Below are 20,229 nucleotides of genomic sequence, written 5' to 3' on the forward strand. Positions count from 1 at the left end.
CTTTAGTGGGTCACATTTGCATTTAACTGAAGAATTTATTCAAGATAGTTTGTGCATTAAGCCCAAATGTTCTGCTCAAGGGAAAATGAATGGAAGCAGGTGAATTGGCAAAAGCTTTTGGAGGATAGAAATTCTATTAACTTTCTTCAGCCCTTTTTGGCCCTTCTCTCATTAATTGCAAAGCATTTCTTGTTTCATTGTCTCCAGTGAACAGCAATGTGCCCAGAAGAGCCAATGATTAGCATATCGTATTTTCTTGATATTTTTATTACTGTTTTGTACTCTGTAGTGTTGGAGGAGGGAATGACAACCCCCTCCAGTATTCTTGTCTGGAGAAACCCATGGACAGAGGAGCCTGGTGTGCTACAGTCCATAGGGTCGCAAAGAGTAGGACACAACTGAAGCAACTTAGCACCCATGCATGCACTCTGTTTTGTTATTTAAGGCCAAGCAACTGCCCGGTAAGCCATATTGTAAAATTTCCTCCATGGTCATTTCCACTTGTGTAAATGGAGAGTTCATTGTTAACTTGGTAGCTTAGTACCAAGGAGGTGTGCTGAATGAGTAACACCAATGGTTAGCCATAGCAATCCTATTAAATGTTGTTCCCATTTTGCAGATCAAGAAATTGTAGCTCAGAGAATATGGCTTACCTAGACAGCATATTAAAAAGCAGAGACATTCCTTTGCCAACAAAGGTCCATCTAGTCAAGCCTATGGTTTTTCCAGTGGTCATATATGGATGTGAGAGTTGGACTATAAAGAAAGCTGAGCACCAAAGAATTGATGCTTTTGAACTGTGGTGTTGGAGAAGACTCTTGAGAGCCCCTTGGACTGCAAGGAGATCCAACCAGTCCATTCTAAAGGAGATCAGTCCTGGGTATTCATTGGAAGGACTGATGTTGAAGCTAAAACTCCAATACTTTGGCCACCTGATGTGAAGAGCTGAGTCATTTGAAACGACCCTGATGCTGGAAAGGATTGAAGGCAGGAGGAGAAGGGGATGACAAAGGATGAGATGGTTGGATGGCATCACCGACTCGATGGACATGGGTTTGGGTGGACTCCGGGAGTTGGTGATGGACAGGGAGGCCTGACGTGCTGTGGTTCATGGGGTTGCAAAGAGTAGGACATGACTGAGCAACTGAACTGAACTGAAATAATAAATATCAAGATCTATTTCATTTAATAAATATTCATCTAGCTTTGCTCTGGGACATACACATATATACACACATTTTCAAAACACTAGGAGTATAACGGTGAATCAAACACAGTCTGGATCAACATTCAGTGCACAAAACAAAAATCTCTGGATAGTTCAAATGGATTTAAATGCAGAGAGTGAGTGCCTAAAACCTCATTGGAAGAGCAGGAAGAATGAGAATTAGGGAGGACTGTGACTACTCTCTTGTTTTGAGGTCACAACCCTGCAGATGAGATTCAGAGGTCAATAAACAAATGTCTGTACCTTCCTCCTGACTGATGTCCCAGCAGACTTTTACCTGCCAAAGTGACAGCTACAAAGTGGAAGATCGAGTCCAGATACTGCTGCAAACGATTGCTCCTCTAGAGCTTGCTTTTGTTGTTATTTAGTCACTATGTCATGTCCAACTCTTTTGTGGCTCCATGTACTTTAGGCTCCTCCATCCATAGAATTTCCCAGGCAAGAACACTGAAGGAGGTTGCCATTTCCTTCTCCAGGGGATCTTCCGACCCAGGGATCAAACCTGCACCTCCTGCACTGGCAGACAGATTACCCCTGAGCCCTTGGGGAAGCCTGGTGCTTGCTTAGCAGCTGTCATTGCACAGGAAGGTGACTGCTGCCTCCTTTTAGTCCTTTAAATCTTACTCAAGTAGATCTCATATAGATCTCTCCTGTTAAGAACCCTAGTGGTAAGATTCCTGTGGTTTAGCCTTCCATGCCCTGCTCTCTTAGGTGGGCATGAAGTGGGTGGAAATGGATGCCAGGCCCAGCACCAACAGATCATATGGAACACTTTGAGTGCAGAGGTTTCGGCACTCAAAGAGGTCACAGTTTAGTAATGAAAGCAGATAAATTAAGAGACAATTTTAGTATCTCATGGTAGGTGCAGTGATGGACTCCAGCACTGTGATGGTAGAGGTAGGCTTTTATGGGAGAGTGGAGAAGGAAATGGCAACCCACTCCAGTGTTCTTGCCTGGAGAATCCCAGCGATGGGGGAGCCTGGTGGGCTGCTGTCTATGGGGTCGCACAGGGCCGGACACGGGACACGACTGAAGCGACTTAGCAGCAGCAGCAGCAGCAGTGGAATGAGGCAACCAGTGGCTCAGATGATAAAGAGTCTGCCTGCAAAGCAGGAGACCTGGGTTCAATCCCTGGGTCAGGAATATTCCCTGGAGAAGGAAATGGCAACCCACTCCAGTATTCTTGCCTGAAGAATCCCATGGATGGAGGAGCCTGGCAGGCTACAGTCCATGGGATCGCAGAGTCGACATGACTTAGCGACTTCACTTTCACTTTACTTTCTTTCAGTGGGATGAGAAGTGAGGAAAAGGGAGGAAAAAAGCTTCCTGCAGAAGATGTTGCCTGAGCTGATTCTTAAGGGTTCAGTATGAGCAGATTATTTTAAAAAGGGGGAAAAAAGGAATAGAATCAACAAATAATAAAACAGCACATGAATATGAACAGATGTGAAGGGGATGGAGGGAAGTGACATAGTACTAAGCAGAGAAGTGGGGATAGTGGTTTCAGATTTTCCTGGGATCACATTGGCATCATATGGAAGGTGAATATAAAAATATGAAGCTGCACAGCATTGGGTATAAATATTGCAGGACTTGGGGTGTGGTAAGAAGTGAAGGAATCAGATTTCTGGTTTTCAGTTTCACATATAAAAAGCTTGGAAGTTGCTACTCTGTCCTAACAAGGAAAAAATGGAACAGATTGAAAAGTTAACAACTATTCTTAGATTTTTAAAGATGATACAAAAATACAAGGCAATCCACTCCAAGACTGGAGAAACAGGTGAATACAGGCAGTCTTGGCTTAGTGGGGCAGAAACTCTTGATCAGAAACCAACATGGGAACCAATGCTGGAGATGGACAGCCTGAATTATAATTGACAAATTGCTGGAGGCTCATTGTACAAAATTCTGAGAGTGAAAAACTCCAGTGAGGGTGCAGGTATAGGGGGCATCCACACTTTGGTGAGATTTACCTCCGGAATCTTGACCCAAGTTCTCTCAGTAAGTATTTGAGAAAAATCCCCTTGTGTTTGCTTTGGGGGTGGGGAAAAGGAACCATTTTAAAATATGCTGGAGCACTGTGCCCTAGTCATCAAGGCTTGCTCTCAGGAGAACACACGACCTCTGCACTTAAAGAGCTCACAGTTTGTAAATTAAGAGACAATTTTAGTATCTCCTGGTAGGTGCAGGTAACCAGAACCCAAGTGGCTGGGTTATTAGAATATATTATTAGAAAATAACTGACCTATGTGGAGAAGGAAATGACAACTCACTCTAGTATTCTTGCTTGGAGAATCCCATGGACAGAGGAGCCTGGCAGGCTACTGTCCATGGGGTCACAAGAGTCGGACACGACTTAGCAACTAAACTACCACAGCTGACCTAAGGAAAGAAAATTCCCAATTTTAGTCTTCCACATGGGAGAAGAGAAATACCCAACTCTGGGTACTTTAGCCATGTTGTTCTACCTAAGAGGGGAGAAAAAAATTATAAAACAAAAAACAAACCCTTGGGAGTGCACAGTCCAGAGACAGGATCATTAAAAGCATGAGAGCTAGTCCACTGCACTATAGAATGCTTCACCCTGCCCCACATCTTACCATTATACTACTGAAGGCTTTTTACAATAGTTCTTTATACGTAGTAGGTCATGCCTGGCTATCATGAAAACATTATAATGCATAGCTAAAAAAAGGTAGAAAGCACAATTTGAAGAGACAGAGTAATCATCAGAATGATACATGGCAGGGGTGCTGGAATTATTAAACTGGGAATTTAAACAACTATGAGGAATATGCCAAGGGCTTTATTAGATAAACTGGAAAGCAGGTTTTGGAAAGCCGTTTAATAGATAAACTGGACAGTGTAAGTCAAGAGGTGGAAAGTCTAAAAAAGAACCAAGAAAGAAATGCTAGAGATCAAACACTGTGACAAAGATGAGGAAGGCCTTTGATAGACTTTTTAGTAGACTGGACACAGCTAAGGAAGAATCTCTGAGCTTGAGGTTATATCAATAGAAACCTCAAAAACCGAAATGCAAAGAGAACAAAGGAAAAAAGGCAGAACAGAATGTCCAAGGACTGCAGGGCAACTACAAAAGATGTATCATATGAATAATGGTAACGCCACAAGCAGGAGAGAAAGAGAGAGGAAATGAGTGGTGTCACAGTGAGGAAAGGAAGGACTCAAGTGTTATGTCCTTGTTGTGGACCTGGATGCCTGAGAGGACACAGGTGGTATTAAGTTAGAATTTTAACCTGAGTCTACTTGATTTCAAAGTCGGTGCTTTTCTTTCTCTTTTACACCATCTTAACTGTGACCAAGTTATTCTGTATTTAAAGATGTGTCTAATGGCATCATTTGTAAGTTATGTGCTTACGTGTGCATATTCCTTTTTCACAATAGAAGAAGCATGACCTTCAAATGATTCTCAAAGTTGAAAAATCTCTGAGCTAAGACTTTTGGTTAAATAAATCGATAACTGTTGTTCATTCAGTTTTGTTCTAGAGATCAAAAGGCTCACTCAGGAGTATATTTTAAAAGCGTACCAAGTAGTCCTGCTTTAGGCAGTGCTGTAGGTTAAAAATTCTTCAAGAACGCCCTGCCATGAAACACCAAAGTTTTGGAAAAAATCACAATGAAAATATGTCTAGATGATCTACTGAACTCCCATGAACATAAGACAAGTCCCAACAGAGACTAGCACACAGAGTCTACTTGAAAGAAAAAAGGAATTTAAGTGAAGTTTGAATGGTTCTGCAGGTAAATGTTGACTGTAAGAACCTAGGTGGCGCTAGTGGTAAAGAATCCACCTGCCAATGCAGGAGACAAGAGATGAGGGTTCAGTCCCTGGGTTGGAAAGATCTCCTGGAAGAGGGCATGGCAACCCACTCCAGTACTCTTGCCTAGAAAATTCCATGGGCAGAGGAACCTGGTGGGCTGCAGTCCATGGGACCGCAGAGTTGGATGCAACTGAGCACACACACACACACAAGAATCTAGGATTTTGGAGAGTAATGGTTGCTGGGGCTGTGGGGTTGGCAGGAGCAGGCATGAGCCTTACACACACTGAGGGCAAGTTGGTGACTGATGAGAACCTGCATTCCTCCAAGTGCTACATCCTTAGGGGAAGGTTGTGCTGGGAAAATCCCAGCTGGCCAGGAAGCCTTTAAGGAAACCTGTCTGCCTCTCCCATGCCTGCTTGCTCAGTTGCTTCAGTCGTGTCCGATTCTTTGCAACCCCATGTACAACAGCTTGCCAGGCTTCTCGGTCCATGGGACTTTTCTGGCAAGAATACTGGAGTGGGTTGCCGTGCTCTTCTCCAGGGGATCTTCCCAACCCAGGGATCGAACCCCCATCTCCTGCTTCTCCTGCGTTGCAGACACCTCATTGCCGAGCCACCAGGGAAGTCCGCCTCTTCCATATTCAGGTATAAAAATAATAGTAGTAATAATAATATTAGTATTAATAATGATGATAATAGTCTTCCCTGATACTCTGAAGTAATAATTGTCTCATGTATCTGACATTTGCACATACATACCTTCTACAGGCAGAGAAACTGTGAGATGAGAAATTAAATTATAGCCAAACTAGGTTGATAGAACCTGGTAGGAGATGATATAGATCTTGCCTGGAGAGAAGCATCCTCAAGATAGCCCTTTAAGGATTCCCAATGATTAATAGTAGCCAAATATAAACTCATTGTAAACAAGATATCATGAACAAGGTCAGCAGAGACAAGCCCTCGCGGACTCAGAAGCAGAATACCTCTGAGTAAAATGGTTATACTATCAAACAAGTTATTAATGATGGAATTACAAAGAGCAAAGACCAAGCAACTAGCAAATTAAAGTGTCAAGAGAACCTATTTTATACCCGTTAGATTGGCATCAGGAAGATTGACAATACCAAGTGTATGAGGAATAGCCAGAACTTTCCTGCATTACTGGTGGAAGGAAGAGTATAAATTGGTACAATTTAATCTCACCTCTTCTAACTGAAGAGGAACTAAAGAGCTTCTTGATGAAGGTGAAAGAGGAGAGTGAAAAAGCTGGCTTAAAACTCAACATTCAAAAAACTAAGATCATGGCATCCAGTCCTATCACTTCATGGCAAATAGATGGGGAAAAAGTGGAAACAGTGTCTGATTTTATTTTCTTGGGCTCCAAAATCACTGCAGATGGTGACTATAGCCACAAAATTAAAAGACACTTGCTCCTTGGAAGAAAAGCTATGACCAACCTACACAGCATAATAAAAAGCAGAGACATCACTTTGCCAACAAAGGTCCATCTAGTCAAAGCTATGGTTTTTCCAGTAGTCATGTATGAACGTGAGAGCTGGACCATAAAGAAGGCTGAGTGCTGAAGAATTGATGTTTTCAAACCCTGGTGCTGGAGAAGACTCCTGAGAGTCCCTTGGACAGCAAGGAGATCAAACCAGTCAATCTTAAAGGAAATCAACCTTGAATACTCACTGGAAGGACTGATGCTGATACTGAAGCTGAAGCGCCAATACTTTGGCCACCTGATGCGAAGATCCGACTCATTGGAAAAGACCTTGATGCTCAGAAAGACCGAGGTCAAGACTGGAAGGAGGCTGCAGAGGATGAGATGGTTATATAGTGTCACTAACTTGATGGACATGAGTTTGATCAAGTTCTGGGAGATAGAGAAGGCCAGGAAAGCCTGGAGTGCTGCAGTCCATGGGGTCACAAAGAGGTGGACACGACTGAGTGACTGAACAACCACCATGCAATGGTGTGCTGTACGATAGCGACAGTGAACTGAAGCTGTGCACAAAATGTTTATATTTCAGATCCAACAAACCTCAGTGACACCATTATGTGATGACATTCACTATGACGTTTGTCTAAGGTTTACGTGGTGCCTGCTAAGTCGCTTCAATTGAATCTGACTCTTTGTGACCCTGTGGACAGTAGCCCTCCAGGCTCCTCTGTCCATGGGATTCTCTAAGTAAGAATACTAGAGTGGGTTACCATGCTCTCTTCCAGGGAATCTTCCCAACCCAGGGATCTAACTCTCATCTCCTGCGGCTCCTGCATTGCAGGCAGGTTTTTACTGCTGTGTCACCAGGGGAAGCCTGGTATATTTGTATATGTAGTATTCTTGCCTGAGAGGTGAGCTTGGTGAGCTACAATTCATGGTCTCTCAAAGATTCGGACATGACTGAACAACTAACACACATAGCAAAATAATAAAATATAAAAATAAATAAAATATGCAAAATATAAAATAATTATATATTAATAATATTTATAATATAAAATATAAGCAAAAGAAATGCTTATGTTTGAAATAAAATATTAAATTTTAAAATGTGGGTAAGTGAAAGAATATGAAAATACAGTGAACTTCAAGGTTATCAGCATATTCTATTTCTTAAGCTGAATGGAGGGCACATTTTAGTATTCTTTTTTCTGTATATACATTATTTATCTTCTTTTTATGTATAAAAATGTCATGATTTAAAAGCAACTATGTCTTCTTTTTTACCTGATTCATTTCTGTTTTGTAATAATCTTTTGATGAATGAAAACCACAAATTTATAAAAGAAGTAAGACACTGACATAGAATAAGACACATTTTACCAATTTATTATTGGAAGTACCATGGTGTTTTCATAGCATATTATTCTCAGAGATAGAAATTTCTTTGCTAAAACAATGTTTGTTGACTCAAAAGCCACTGTACAAAATCATTAATTAATTTCTAATGCTCACAAAATGAAAGCATTAGTCATTCAGTCATTCCTGACTCTTTGCAACCCCATGGACTGTAGCCTGCTAGGCACTTCTGTCCTTGGAATTCTCCAGGCAAGAATACTGGAGTCACTAGTCATTCTCTTCTCCAGGGGATCTTTCCCACCTGGGGATCGAACCCAAGTCTCCTGCATTGCAGGCGAATTCTTTACTGTCTGAGCCAACCAAGCCCTTAATGCTCATGTGTTCCCTAAAAACAAAACAGTGTTTTCAAATCTTCTGAATCTTATTCAAGAGAAAATTTAAATTAAGAAAATAGATTTACAATTATTTCAGTTTCTGTTCTTTTGTTCCTATTTATGCTCTATGTAGTATCCAGAAATATGTTAATTATTATAATGCCACTCAAGAGAGACTTCTAGTGGATGGATTTTTAAAAGGAGACTTTTGTAGTCAGCTCAGCATGGAATTTTGAACCATCAGGTGCATTTATGCAGAATCTTAAAACTGTCAAATGTCATAATCTGTTTAATTTAAGGATTCTATTCAGATTTGGGGGTGGACTTGAGATGCACTTGTTTAGTCACAGATGGGAAGAAAACACCTCTGCATCACTTCAGATGCAAATCTTACACAGGAGAGTTCTTACTGAAAGAGAAGCTGGCTTTATGATAGCCCCATTTTCCTCCTGTGGGATGAGAACAGAGCATGTGAGTTTCATTTACCTTGACAAAATGTGTGTGCAAATTTTCTTACACTACACTTCCAGGTTTTTATTTTGCTTAAGCACATTTCCTTTTTTTGGTAGCTGGAATAAGGAGAGTGTTCATAGAAAAGTTGATAATAGAATAAAATGTGTTTGATATGTGACAGTCCTTACATTATAGATGTCTACATTGAAAATTTATAAAACATTTTAATTTAAATATAGTTTAATATACATATATATCTAACATAGATTCATTGTGCAACAAATTTCTCGGGTCTTTTATTTATATTTCTTGGTTTATAATGACTATCAGGAATTTGCAAGCTTGAAATGTGGCACTCTTAAAAACATTGAAATTCCTATCAACAACCGGTTCTTGAGAAAGATGTGTTTTATTACATATTCCTTCAGTTTCCATATGAAATTTACAGTGTTAATTGCAGTAAGGTTCTTTTTTCTTTTTCTCCTTTGCTATGCAGATAATCTCATTTAAGTGTGTGAAATAACAAAGTTGTTCACCATAACGCCTTCCCTTAACCTTCTCAATGTTTTAAAGCATGTTTTGATTTTTTCCCCCTCCATGTTACTCTAGGATAGTTTCCCAGCAAGATTTGGAGGAATTCATTTTGTTAACCAACCATGGTACATCCATGCCCTGTACACCGTGATCCGGCCTTTCCTGAAGGAGAAGACTCGGAAAAGGGTATTTGCTTGCTTCTTTTTTTTTTTGTTTCCTTTCCCTCCCCATTCAATAAGTTATCATGCATACTGTGTGTATAACGTTTGCTACAGCAAAAGTGTGCTTCTATACTGAATGTAACTATTTAACATAAAAGATATTTTACAAAATTTAAAACCTTGTGGTTAATTCTGAACAGTGTATCTGTGAAAGAAATATTTAAAAACTAACTCTCTTGCTTTTCCACAAATGGGGAGAACATTTTAACACATTCATCATATATTAAAGCCTCAGTTTAAAAGTTAAAAAAAAAACAATTATGCCATGTTACTGTATTGTTATTGGTATACTTAATTTCAAGTAACGTTTAGACAGAAGTTTTTTATATGTTGATAAATGGGTGTTAGTAATTTCACAATATGTATTGCATTATATATGGTGAATTTTGTAATATTTAATATAATTTTGTAGTGATTGTCATGAGCAATCATACATTACAGACAGAATGTTTATATGTAGAAATTTTAATATTTCTTTAAATTACAGGTTACTTGAATTCCAAGATTTAGTTTTATCCAACAACTAGGACATTCAAAATATGTTCCAAAATAATCATTTTTCTGAGAATACAAAAATTTATATAACTCATTTAACACAGTGCATGTGCTCAGTCACTCAGTTGTGTCCAACTCTTTATGACCCAATGGACTGTAGCCCACCAGGCTCCTCTGTCCATGGAATTTTTTTGGACAAGAATATGAAGCAAGTTTCCATTTCCTCCTCCAGGGGATCTCCCTGACCCAGGGATGGAACCTGCATCTCTTGTGTCTCCTGCATTGGCAGGTGGGTTCTTTACCAGTGTGCCACCTGGGGAACCCCCATACTACAATGCCAAACACATTAATCATTATAATGGTTTTAAAGTGCATTTAATATACATTATTTCATCTTATCCTGCAAACATCTCTGAAAAGTATGATTAGTAGCATCATTTTCTATTTCAAAGCTGAGGAAAGTAAGTTTTAGGATGGATAAATAACTTGCTTACTCATTTACACAGCTGTAAAGTTGTAGAGTTAACATTTGAATCCAAATAGCTTCGCATTTAGAGATATTTTTACCACTGTGCTGTGACCAATTTTCAAATGATTAGTTCCACAGAAAAATATAGTTACTTCTAAATCCATACAGAGGATAATTTTCCATGTTTCTCAGTGAATGAGAAGGCCCTTCAGGTACTTTAGTGCCATAAAAGCCTTACTGTAAGTGTGAAAGTGAAGTCATTGTTAGGTGTGTGTTGGTTTCAAACATTTGTGAACAGAGAGTTTTCTGCTTATGAATTTGTTGAATATGTTTTAGTAATTTAGGAGGAAGAATTCTGTAGACAATGATCATTTATATTGGGAATTATGTCTATCACAAGATTCAAGTTAATTTGTTGTTGTTCAGTCCTAAGTCACATCTGACTCTTTGCGACCCCATGGACTGCAGCACGCCAGGCTTCCCTGTCCTTCAGTATCTCCCGGAGTTTGCTCAGACTCATGTCCATTGAGTCAATGATGCCATCCAACCATCTCATCTTCTGTTGCCCCCTTCTCCTCCTGCTCTCAATCTTTCCCAGCAAGAGAGTCTTTTCCAATGAATCAGCTCTTTGTATCGGGTAGCCAGAGTATTGGAGTTTCAGCTTCAGCATCAGTCCTTCCAATGAATATTTGTAAATCAAGTTAATTTACAATTTATAGTTCAAAACAATGGATTGACATGCCTCAGAAATAACACTTTCAAGCAATCTTTTGTGAAGGGATGGTCAGGTGATCGAAAGTACCTGCTGGGGTTTTTAGTACAAATTATACCTGTGAACGCTAATGTAGCATTCATTCTACACCACATGCTGTTCTAAGTACTTTCAATATGTTAACTCATTTAGTCTTTCCAACAAGGCTTTAGGGTAAGCATTATTATTTTTCTCCTTTTATAGATGGGAAAATGAGGCATGGAAGGTGAAACCATTTGCTCTAAATCTCAGCTAGGAGATAGTAGAACTGAAAATACGGATTTACTGGGAAGACTGTTCCAGGTACAGGGAATAGCAAAGGTAGTGGTTCTTGGGTAGAAACAAGCCTGGAATATTTGACAAATAGCAAGGAGGCCTTCCCAGATGGCACTAGTGGTAAAGAACCCACCTACCAATGCAGGAGACATAAGAGACACAAGTTCAATCCCTGGGTCAGGAAGATCCCCTGTAGGAGGGCATGGCAACCCACTCCAGTATTCTTGCCTGGAGAATCCCATGGACAGAGGACCCTGGTGGGCTACAGTCCATAGAGTCCAAAGAGTTGGACACAACTGAAGTGAGTTAGCACACATGCAAAGAGGTCAGAAAAGTTGGAGCCAAATGAGCTATTGGAGAGGATAGTAGTGCCTTGGATGGGTGGGAACATGGTGTGCCAGCTCTTGGAGGGCCTTGCACACTGCCATCAGATCTGGGCTTTCAGTCAGAGTGAAATGAGTAGCATTTGAAAGACTGAGTTCAGGGGTGACTTGTTGTGACATTATTTTGACATGATTCTGCTCTGTTGAAAAGACTGAAGAGTGTCAAATCTATAAAACGAGGAAAGCTCTAGGTTTGGGAGTTATTTGGTGGAATTTGATGATTTTGACAATGCCTTAAAAAAGACAGTGCTGGCACTATTCTAGATGGAAGGGAGGTATTTGAATTTTACCATTTTAATTACAACTACACGATTTGGGAATTTTTGTATGAGAAAATAATTATAAATTAAAACACCCTTAACTTCTGCTTATATAACTTCTGCTTATAATCAATACACAATACAATGCTACTGCTATATTTCCTTCCTGGAATCCCAAGTGATTCAGCCTTACAGTATTACTCAAGCACCTTATAATGCAAATGCTATATATCTATGTTCTGAAAAGCTGGTAAAAGAAAACCTAAAGAAAAGTTGTGAATCATCTTTCACAAATGGCCATTTAGTTCTTCATTTTCTTAAATTAAAGCAGACTTTGAGTTTCCAACATGCTGGGTTGATGGGAATGTCAACCTTAAGTGTTACAGAGATCCCTTCTCAAAATTTCACCAATGTCTGGAATATTTCATGTACAGCCTAACTTACAATCCATCATGGCCACTTTTGACATCTTCACTGTTCAAGCTGGTATTAGTTCCTTGAATGAAGGTCTCTTTTTGAACCCAAGCATCTTTGTTGATGTTAGAGTCCAATGATTAGGTTTCAATCCACTATCCCAGTGAACTTTTTAGCTGGTCCATGGATGTGGTCCTGCCACACCCCAGGAGCTGACAGGAAACGGATTTTCCTACTAGTTGTCACAAGCTTCTACTTCTTCCTCAGTATCACGGACTTTCTCATCTACTCCTTGCTAATTCTTAAAAATATTTTACCCTCCTCTTCCTATAATTATGGTCTTCTACCATAATCTCTTTAATGGCACAGTTTAGGAAAAAAATTATTTTTTTAATTTTTAATTTAAAAATTTAGCCTAAGTATAATTGTAAGGCAATCTGAGGCAAAAGAGCCCCTAAGAACCAGACTTCTTGAGTAAAATGGAGGAAGAAAAATATGTAAGAGGGAGAATGTAGTAAAACCTCAATAAACGATGAGACAAATGTGTGCGTGGATGCTCCAGCAGATGAGTCACAGGAGATGTGTTCACTGAAGGCGTTCATAGAGGATCTTAAAGGATTGGAGCAAGGAGAAAGGAGAAGCCAGTGGGGGATTGTGAGCAGACTAATATGATCTGACTGATTCAAGTTTTGACACGGTCCTTTGGCTGCTGTGTTGAGAGTAGCGTCCTGGTGGCAAGAGTGGAAGTGGGGAGAGCAGTTAGGAGGCTAGTTCAGTAACACATTGGAAAGGATGATAGGAGTCGAGTTAGGGTTGTAGCAGCGGAGTTGTTCAGATGTTTGAATTCAGGATAGATTTTGGAGGTAGTACCAAAAGAATTTACTGACAACTTAGATTATGAGAGAAGTAAAAGATGAGTCAAAGGTTTTGGCCTGAGTAACTAGAAGCATATTTGTACCATTAGCTAACCTTGAAAATAGGGAGAATCTGATTTAGGGGAGAAAGTTATAAGTTCCATTTTGGATATGACATGTCTCAGGTGCCCATTGATCATTTAAGTGGAGGTGTGACACAGAGAGTAAAAATAGTAATATGGAGTTCAAAAGAGAGGTCTGGATTCAGGATACACATTTTCAGTGTATATGGTGAAGATCGCTCAGTTGTGTCCGACTCTTTGTGACCCCATAGACTGTAGCCTACCAGGCTCCTCCCTCCATGGAATTTTCCAGGCAATAGTACTGGAGTGGATTGCCATTTCCTTCTCCAGGGAACTTCCTGACCCAGGAATCAAACCCGGGTCTCCCACATTGTAGACAGTCGCTTAACCATCTGAGCCACCAGGTTTCAGTGTATGGACGATACTTAAACCTTGTATTTGTTCAGTCACAAAGTTGTGCCCGACTCTTGCGACCCCATGAACGGCAGCACATGAGCCTTCCCTGTCCTTCAGTTTCCCAGAGTTTGCTCAAACTGATGTCCATTGAGTCAGTGATGCCATCCAACCATCTCATCCTCTGTCATCGTCTTCTCCTCCTGCCTTCAATCTTTCCCAGCATCAGGGTCTTTTCCAATGAGTTGGCTCTTTGAATCAGGTGGCCAAAGTATTGGAGCTTCAGGTTCAGCATCAGTCCTTCCAATGAATATTTGGGGTTTATTTCCAAATTACCTGAGTGCAGTTAGAGAAGATAATAAATCCAAGAACTGAAGCCTGAAGCTCTCTGATGTTAAGATATTGCAGAAGTGGAATAACCAGCAAAAGGGACTGAAGAAGGCATCTATCAGATAGTAGGAAACCAAGAGATCCTGGGAGAAAGTGTTTTCATTGAGGAGAATCATCTACTCTACCCAGTGCTGCTAAGAGTTTAAGAAAAATAAGGATAGAGAATTATTGGACACTGAATTTAGCAGTGAGAAGGATCTTGACAAGAGCTATTTCCGTGTTAGTGGTGGGAGGCAAACCTATTTGGATTGGATTCAGGAAAAATGGGACAAATGTACTTGGGCAATGAATACAGATAATTCCTTTGTTGAGTTTTGCAGTAAGAAGAAGGAGAAAATAGGATAATAACTGGAAATAGAAGTAGGGTCAAGATAGGTTTAATGCATCTGTATGGGGGGGAGGCAAGAGTAGAGTTAGTATGTATGTTCTTTGATGGAAAACATACAGAACAAAGAGGAAATCTGATAATGTGAGAGAGACAAGAGATAATTGCTTGGGAAATATAACTGAGTGGAAGAGAGGATGAATTCTAGTGCACAGGTGGAGGGGTTGGCCTTTGTAAACTGTATTCTTCCATTGTGCTGGGAGCAAAGGCAAAGCATATGGACACAGATGCTAGTGGGTGGATCTCATCTGGTTGCCCTGTTTTTTTTCTGGGAAAGAGGAAACAAGGCCAAAGCTGAGAGCGATGTTGAGGGAGGAGGTAACAGGGTGTTGGCAAAAAGAGAAGAAGTAGTGTGAATTACATTTACTTGTCTATGGATTTATCACCATAACTCTTGCATGACTTGAAAGAGAAAGTTTCTGATGTGAAGCAACATGTCTGATGAAAGAAAGGTTGTATACCTATTAAAGTAGGGATTTCAGGCACTAGAATTTCATCTTCCCAGGAAAATTATAGGGGTGGGTATATTTTCCTAGGCTGTTGTGCTCTGTAAAAGGAGTGGGAAGGTGGAGAATTTGCAAATAACCTGATTTAACTTGGGTCAGAAGGTATCTTCCACCTCTGTAGTATTATGTATTCCACCAGCCACTTGCTGTGATCATTTTGGCCAGTACCTGCTCTCACGTGCTTTTATATTCTTCCATAATTTATTAGTATTACTTGTTGATTGGTGACTCCCAGTCTTCTCATTTTATTTGATATAGACTAGTCTTTCTTTGGCTTTCTTTGGGCTTCCCTGGTGGCTCAGATGGTAAAGAATCTGCCTGCGGTGTGGGAGACCTCGGTTTAATCCCTGGGTTGGGAAGATCCCCTGGAGGGGGGCATGGCAACCCACTCCAGTATTCTTACCTGGAGAATCTCCATGGACAGAGGAGCCTGGCGGGCTACCACCCATGCGGTCGCAGAGCTGGACGTGACTGAGAAACTAAGCACATGCACACACAGTCTTTCTCTGATTTCCAAAATATTTACTTAAGTGGATTCTAAAAGTATGGAAAGCAAGATGAATGTCTTAGCTCTTTCATCTTGAACCTAAAATATGAGATTATTTCTAAGCCACTTATAAGCTATAATCTTTAAATAAACATATAAATCTATATAATATGACAGTAGTACTTTATTAGAGAAGACTGATCTGCAGTTTTGAGATTAATATAAAAGAGAAAAGAGGTAGCTGTTTAGGGAGAAACAAATCTTGACTATGTAGCTGAAGTGATCCTCCAATTTAACAAAAAGCTCTGTGTAGACAGTAATAACAATGATTAACATATACACACAGCTTTACAGTTTCAACTCATTCCATTTACGATTTGAATGATAAGCATGGAAATCTGTAGCAGAGAAGATGCTGGCAACGTTACAGGACATAACTCCTTTGGGATGTGACTCTTCGGTCAACCTTTCATTGTGATGATGTTAATCTACTTTTATTTACATCACATACTTTGCATTATAAAGCAGTAATTTAGTGGTTACAGTATTCTTATTTTTATTGATGATAACGACAAAGCCATGCTGGTGACAGCTTTGGGGTTCAGTAACTTGAATGGGCTCAGCAGTTGATGAGTCCCTCATGAGAAAAGTCTGTTTTAATAGCGTTCATTATGCACATCATCAGCTTTGCACAACTAACACCAGGATAATGTGCAGATCGAAGTAGGCACATTAGATTCTGCTCATGTTCCCAGCTATGAAGCAGGACGCTAAAATTTCAGTTCCAATTCTTTAAAAACGATCTGACCTTCTAGAAGCTAGTTTAAGTCCTGGGCCTCAGGATTTTTATATGAAATATTAAGATTATGGTACCAGCCTGCCTGTTTCACAGAGTAGAAGAGAGGCTTAAATATGCTAACAGACATGGAAAACTCTTGTTCTGGCTCTTTCTACCCTCAATCCCTCCTCCTACCCTACCCCAATCCCTGGCGTCCACATGGCATTCATTCTCCTCTGTGGGTTTTCCCCACCCTCTTCTTGTCTGTAGATATTTTTGCATGGTAACAACCTGAACAGCCTACACCAACTAATTCATCCTGAGATTCTGCCCTCTGAGTTTGGAGGAATGCTTCCCCCTTATGACATGGGAACCTGGGCAAGAACACTGCTGGACCACGAGTATGATGAGGACAGTGAATACAGTGTGGACTCCTACAGCATGCCTGCCAAGGAGGTAGAGAAGGAGCTGTCCCCCAAGTCCATGAAGAGGTAAGCTGGGGGTACCTGGGAAGTGGGCTGGGCCAGGGTGGGGACGCTTGATACAACTCCAGATTTTATATTTTTCTAAAGCAGATACTTGGTGGGATGTTGAAGCCTTTCATGCTCCTGTGTTTGGATGTCTAGGAGTTTTGAGTCAAAGATAAAGTCATTCAAGGTAACCTCAACTCAGAGTTCTGCTCCAGATTCACAGAGTCTAGCTGGCCCCTTAGAAGTCACTCAATCCAGTGGCTTTTCAAACTGTGTTTTAAGGTTCTTGTTGAGTGCCTCAGGGCAAGTGGGGTGGCGTGAGGACAGTGCCCCTCTCCACTGTCATGAGACTGATGGTCTAACCAACTTTTTGGACTTCTGTGTAAGATTTCATTTGAAGAAAGGGATCCACAGCAAGCACATGCATACACACACACTTCAAACATTATCATTCAAAGCTTCTGTTCCTTTTTCAGTATCTGTGCCATGTTTCTTGGAGAAGGCAATGGCAACCCACTCCAGTGCTCTTGCCTGGAGAATCCCAGGGACAGAGGAGCCTAGTGGGCTGCTGTCTATGGGGTCGCACAGAGTCGGACACGACTGAAGCGACGCAGCAGCAGCAGCCAGGTTTCTCTTTAAACGTTTCTATCTAGCCATTCCTGGAGCAAAACCTTCTGTTTCCCTACGGCTTTAGTCTTTATAGAATTCATTCCTGAGAATATCTAATTTTCTGCTTTGACTCTTATGGTGTTATTAGGCCTGTTTTCTCTCAATCAATGTGTATTTATTCAACACATGCTCTGTAATAGAAGCTTTCCTAAATGTTTTGGATTCAGTGTGTATAAAACATATGTCTTGCCATAGTCTACTGGTGATTGAGGGCAGGGGAGTTGCTAGACACATGCAAATGCAGAACTGACTCTGTGTTCGCATTCTGTAGCAAACCGGAAGACTTCTAATTCTCATGCTACCCCAGGCTGTACCAGCCCAGGCTTCATTTGGGTAATGGCAACAAATGTTATTTCTTGGTTGATTTCCCATCCTGGAAACTTAGGAACCACAGCTCCTACAATTTTCTTCACCTAGTTCAGGGAGGACCCAACAGCATCTTACATGTCATTCCCAACACTGTCTTACATCCTTCTCTGATGACAATCTTGTGGTCTTTCAGTTACCACTGACTCATGCAGTGACAACCCTGTTATTTTAGACTGACCTCTTTTATTTGTTGCTGTTGCTGATGCTAGTGTATGTGTGTGTGTCTGGTGTGGTATGTGTGTGTGTGGTGTGTGGTGTGTGTGTGTGTGGTGTGTGTGTGTGATGCCTTTCCATCCCAGATTGCTCCACAACAACTTGGACAAAATGGGAAGGTTAGTGACATCTCCAGCTTTAATTTCTCCATTAATCGACAAGATTATGTTTAAATGAAATTTGGGCTTCTCAACTCATTTCCCTTTAAAACAAGTCTTCCTAATTTGAGTTTTATGCTCTGCTAAAAGGGTTCATTGATGGGCTCTCAAAGGAGTCTGTTAAGTGCTAAAAGTTGTGTTCAAAACTGTGTGGGTATATGTGTGGGTGTATATATATGGGTGTGTATAATTTATATAGACTCTCTCTCTCTCTCTCTCTCTCTCTCTATATATATATATATATATATATATTTCCCTGGTGGCTAAGAGGGTAGAGATTCTGTCTACAGTGCCAGACACCTGGAGAAGGGAATGGCAACCCACTCCAGTATTCTTGCCTGGAGAATTCCATGGACAGAGGAGCCTGGCTACAGTCCATGGCTCACAAATAGCCAGACACAACTGAGTGCTAACATATACACACACATATACGTGTGTGTGTTTGTGTGTATAGTGCATTTTTTTTCTGGAGAGAAGGCATATTTCATCACATTCTCAAAGTTTTCTAAGAAAAATGGTTAAAAGCCATTGCCTAAGAATAGGTTCCTTCTGATAAAAATAAAAATCCTAATAATGATAATTATTACACTCTATCATTTATTACCAACTTCTCGTGAGTTAGGCCCTTGTGTACTGTGCTTAGTTGCTCAGTCGTGTCCTACTCTTTGCAACCCCATGAACTGTAGCCCTCCAGGCTTCTCTGTCCATAGGAATTCTCCAGGCAAGAACACTTGAGTGGGTTGGCATGCCCTCCTCCAGGGGAATCTTCCCAGTCCAGGGATCAAACCCAGGTCTCCTGCATTGCAGGTGGATTCTTTACTATATGAGCCACCAGGGAAGCCCAAGAATACTGGAGTGGGTAGCCTGTCCCTTCTCCAGGGGAGCTTCCTGACCCAGAAATTGAACCAGGGTCTCCTGCATTGCAGGAAGATTCTTTATCAGCTGAGCCACCAGGGAAGCCCTGAGTTAAGCCCTTACCAGGTACTTTTTTTTGGGGTAAAATTTATTTATGTTTCATAGCAACCCTATTACACAGATATTTGTATCCCCAAAGTCACATAGTCTATATGTAATGGAACAGGATTCCAGTCTATGAGGTACAGAGTCTTTCACGTTGTGGATATAACTCTTTTCTGCTCTTCTGTGACAGCGTGACCCAGAGTGCTGTCACTCTAGAACTGAGCTACAGGAGGATTCAGAGACAGCTCTCATCGGTGTCCTCAGTTTTTTCCCTTGCCAGCTAGTGATGCTTATTTCCTTCAGCCCCTCCTTCTGTGACTTGTTAACTAGGGCGGTCCCTTCCTCTGAGCACACTTCTCTCGTATCCTCTGCATCCTTAGCTGTATCCTCATCACCTGCACTTCCTCCAGAATTTCTTACCTGCTGTCTTTGCCTCTACCCTTATCCTTCTCCATTTATTATCCATGTGTCAATCAAAATAATGTTTTTAAAGTGTAAATCAGGTTGTTTCACTTCTCTGCTTTGAATTTTTAATGACTGGTAATTATACAAGGCATACAATCAATTTCATATTGTGACTTACAATATGCGGCATAATCTGACTCTGCCTACTTCTTTCCTCTAAGTTTATCTCCCTTTTCTCTCCATGTTTCACACACAGCAGTTTTCTTTATTCTCCTTCAGCCTCTGGTTGGAATGCCCTTTTCCTCTATCTTCCAATGGCTGGCCCCAATCAAAGGTCACCTCCTCCAGAAGGTCTTTTGGTTAGCCACCAGGTCTTAATAAGCTCTACTCTGCCTTCTAGCCACTTCCAATCAATCATCTCCTTTATTTGCTTTATAGCTCATTATTAGCCTGTGAAATGATTGATTTGCTTTAATTATTTATCCCTTTCCTCCTGCCACGTAAGCTTCAGGGAGACTTCAGTGGCTTTGTCTATCCTGTTCTCGTCTGAATCTTCAGTGCCTGGAGTAGAGTGTGGTGCACAAAGGATGCTCACGAAGTACCAGTCAAATGAAGGACTTCTCTGCTGTCTGTCAGTGGCCCCTTTTAAGTGCAGTGTTTA

The 20,229-nt window shown here is 40.8% G+C and overlaps 1 protein-coding gene across 2 annotated transcripts in view; it reads left to right on the forward strand.

Moving 5' to 3' along the window:
* CLVS2 (clavesin 2) overlaps nucleotides 1–20,229 on the forward strand; it is an 81,635-nt gene that overhangs the window by 53,095 nt on the left and 8,311 nt on the right. For both annotated transcript variants that reach the window (XM_044924438.2, XM_025294789.3), the window contains exons 4-5: nucleotides 9,255–9,365; nucleotides 16,595–16,815. In XM_044924438.2, the coding sequence (XP_044780373.1) occupies nucleotides 9,255–9,365; nucleotides 16,595–16,815 (332 nt within the window). The remainder of the gene's footprint in view (nucleotides 1–9,254; nucleotides 9,366–16,594; nucleotides 16,816–20,229) is intronic.

This window comes from Bubalus bubalis, chromosome 10 (assembly GCF_019923935.1).
Source record: "Bubalus bubalis isolate 160015118507 breed Murrah chromosome 10, NDDB_SH_1, whole genome shotgun sequence".
NCBI lineage: Eukaryota > Metazoa > Chordata > Mammalia > Artiodactyla > Bovidae > Bubalus > Bubalus bubalis.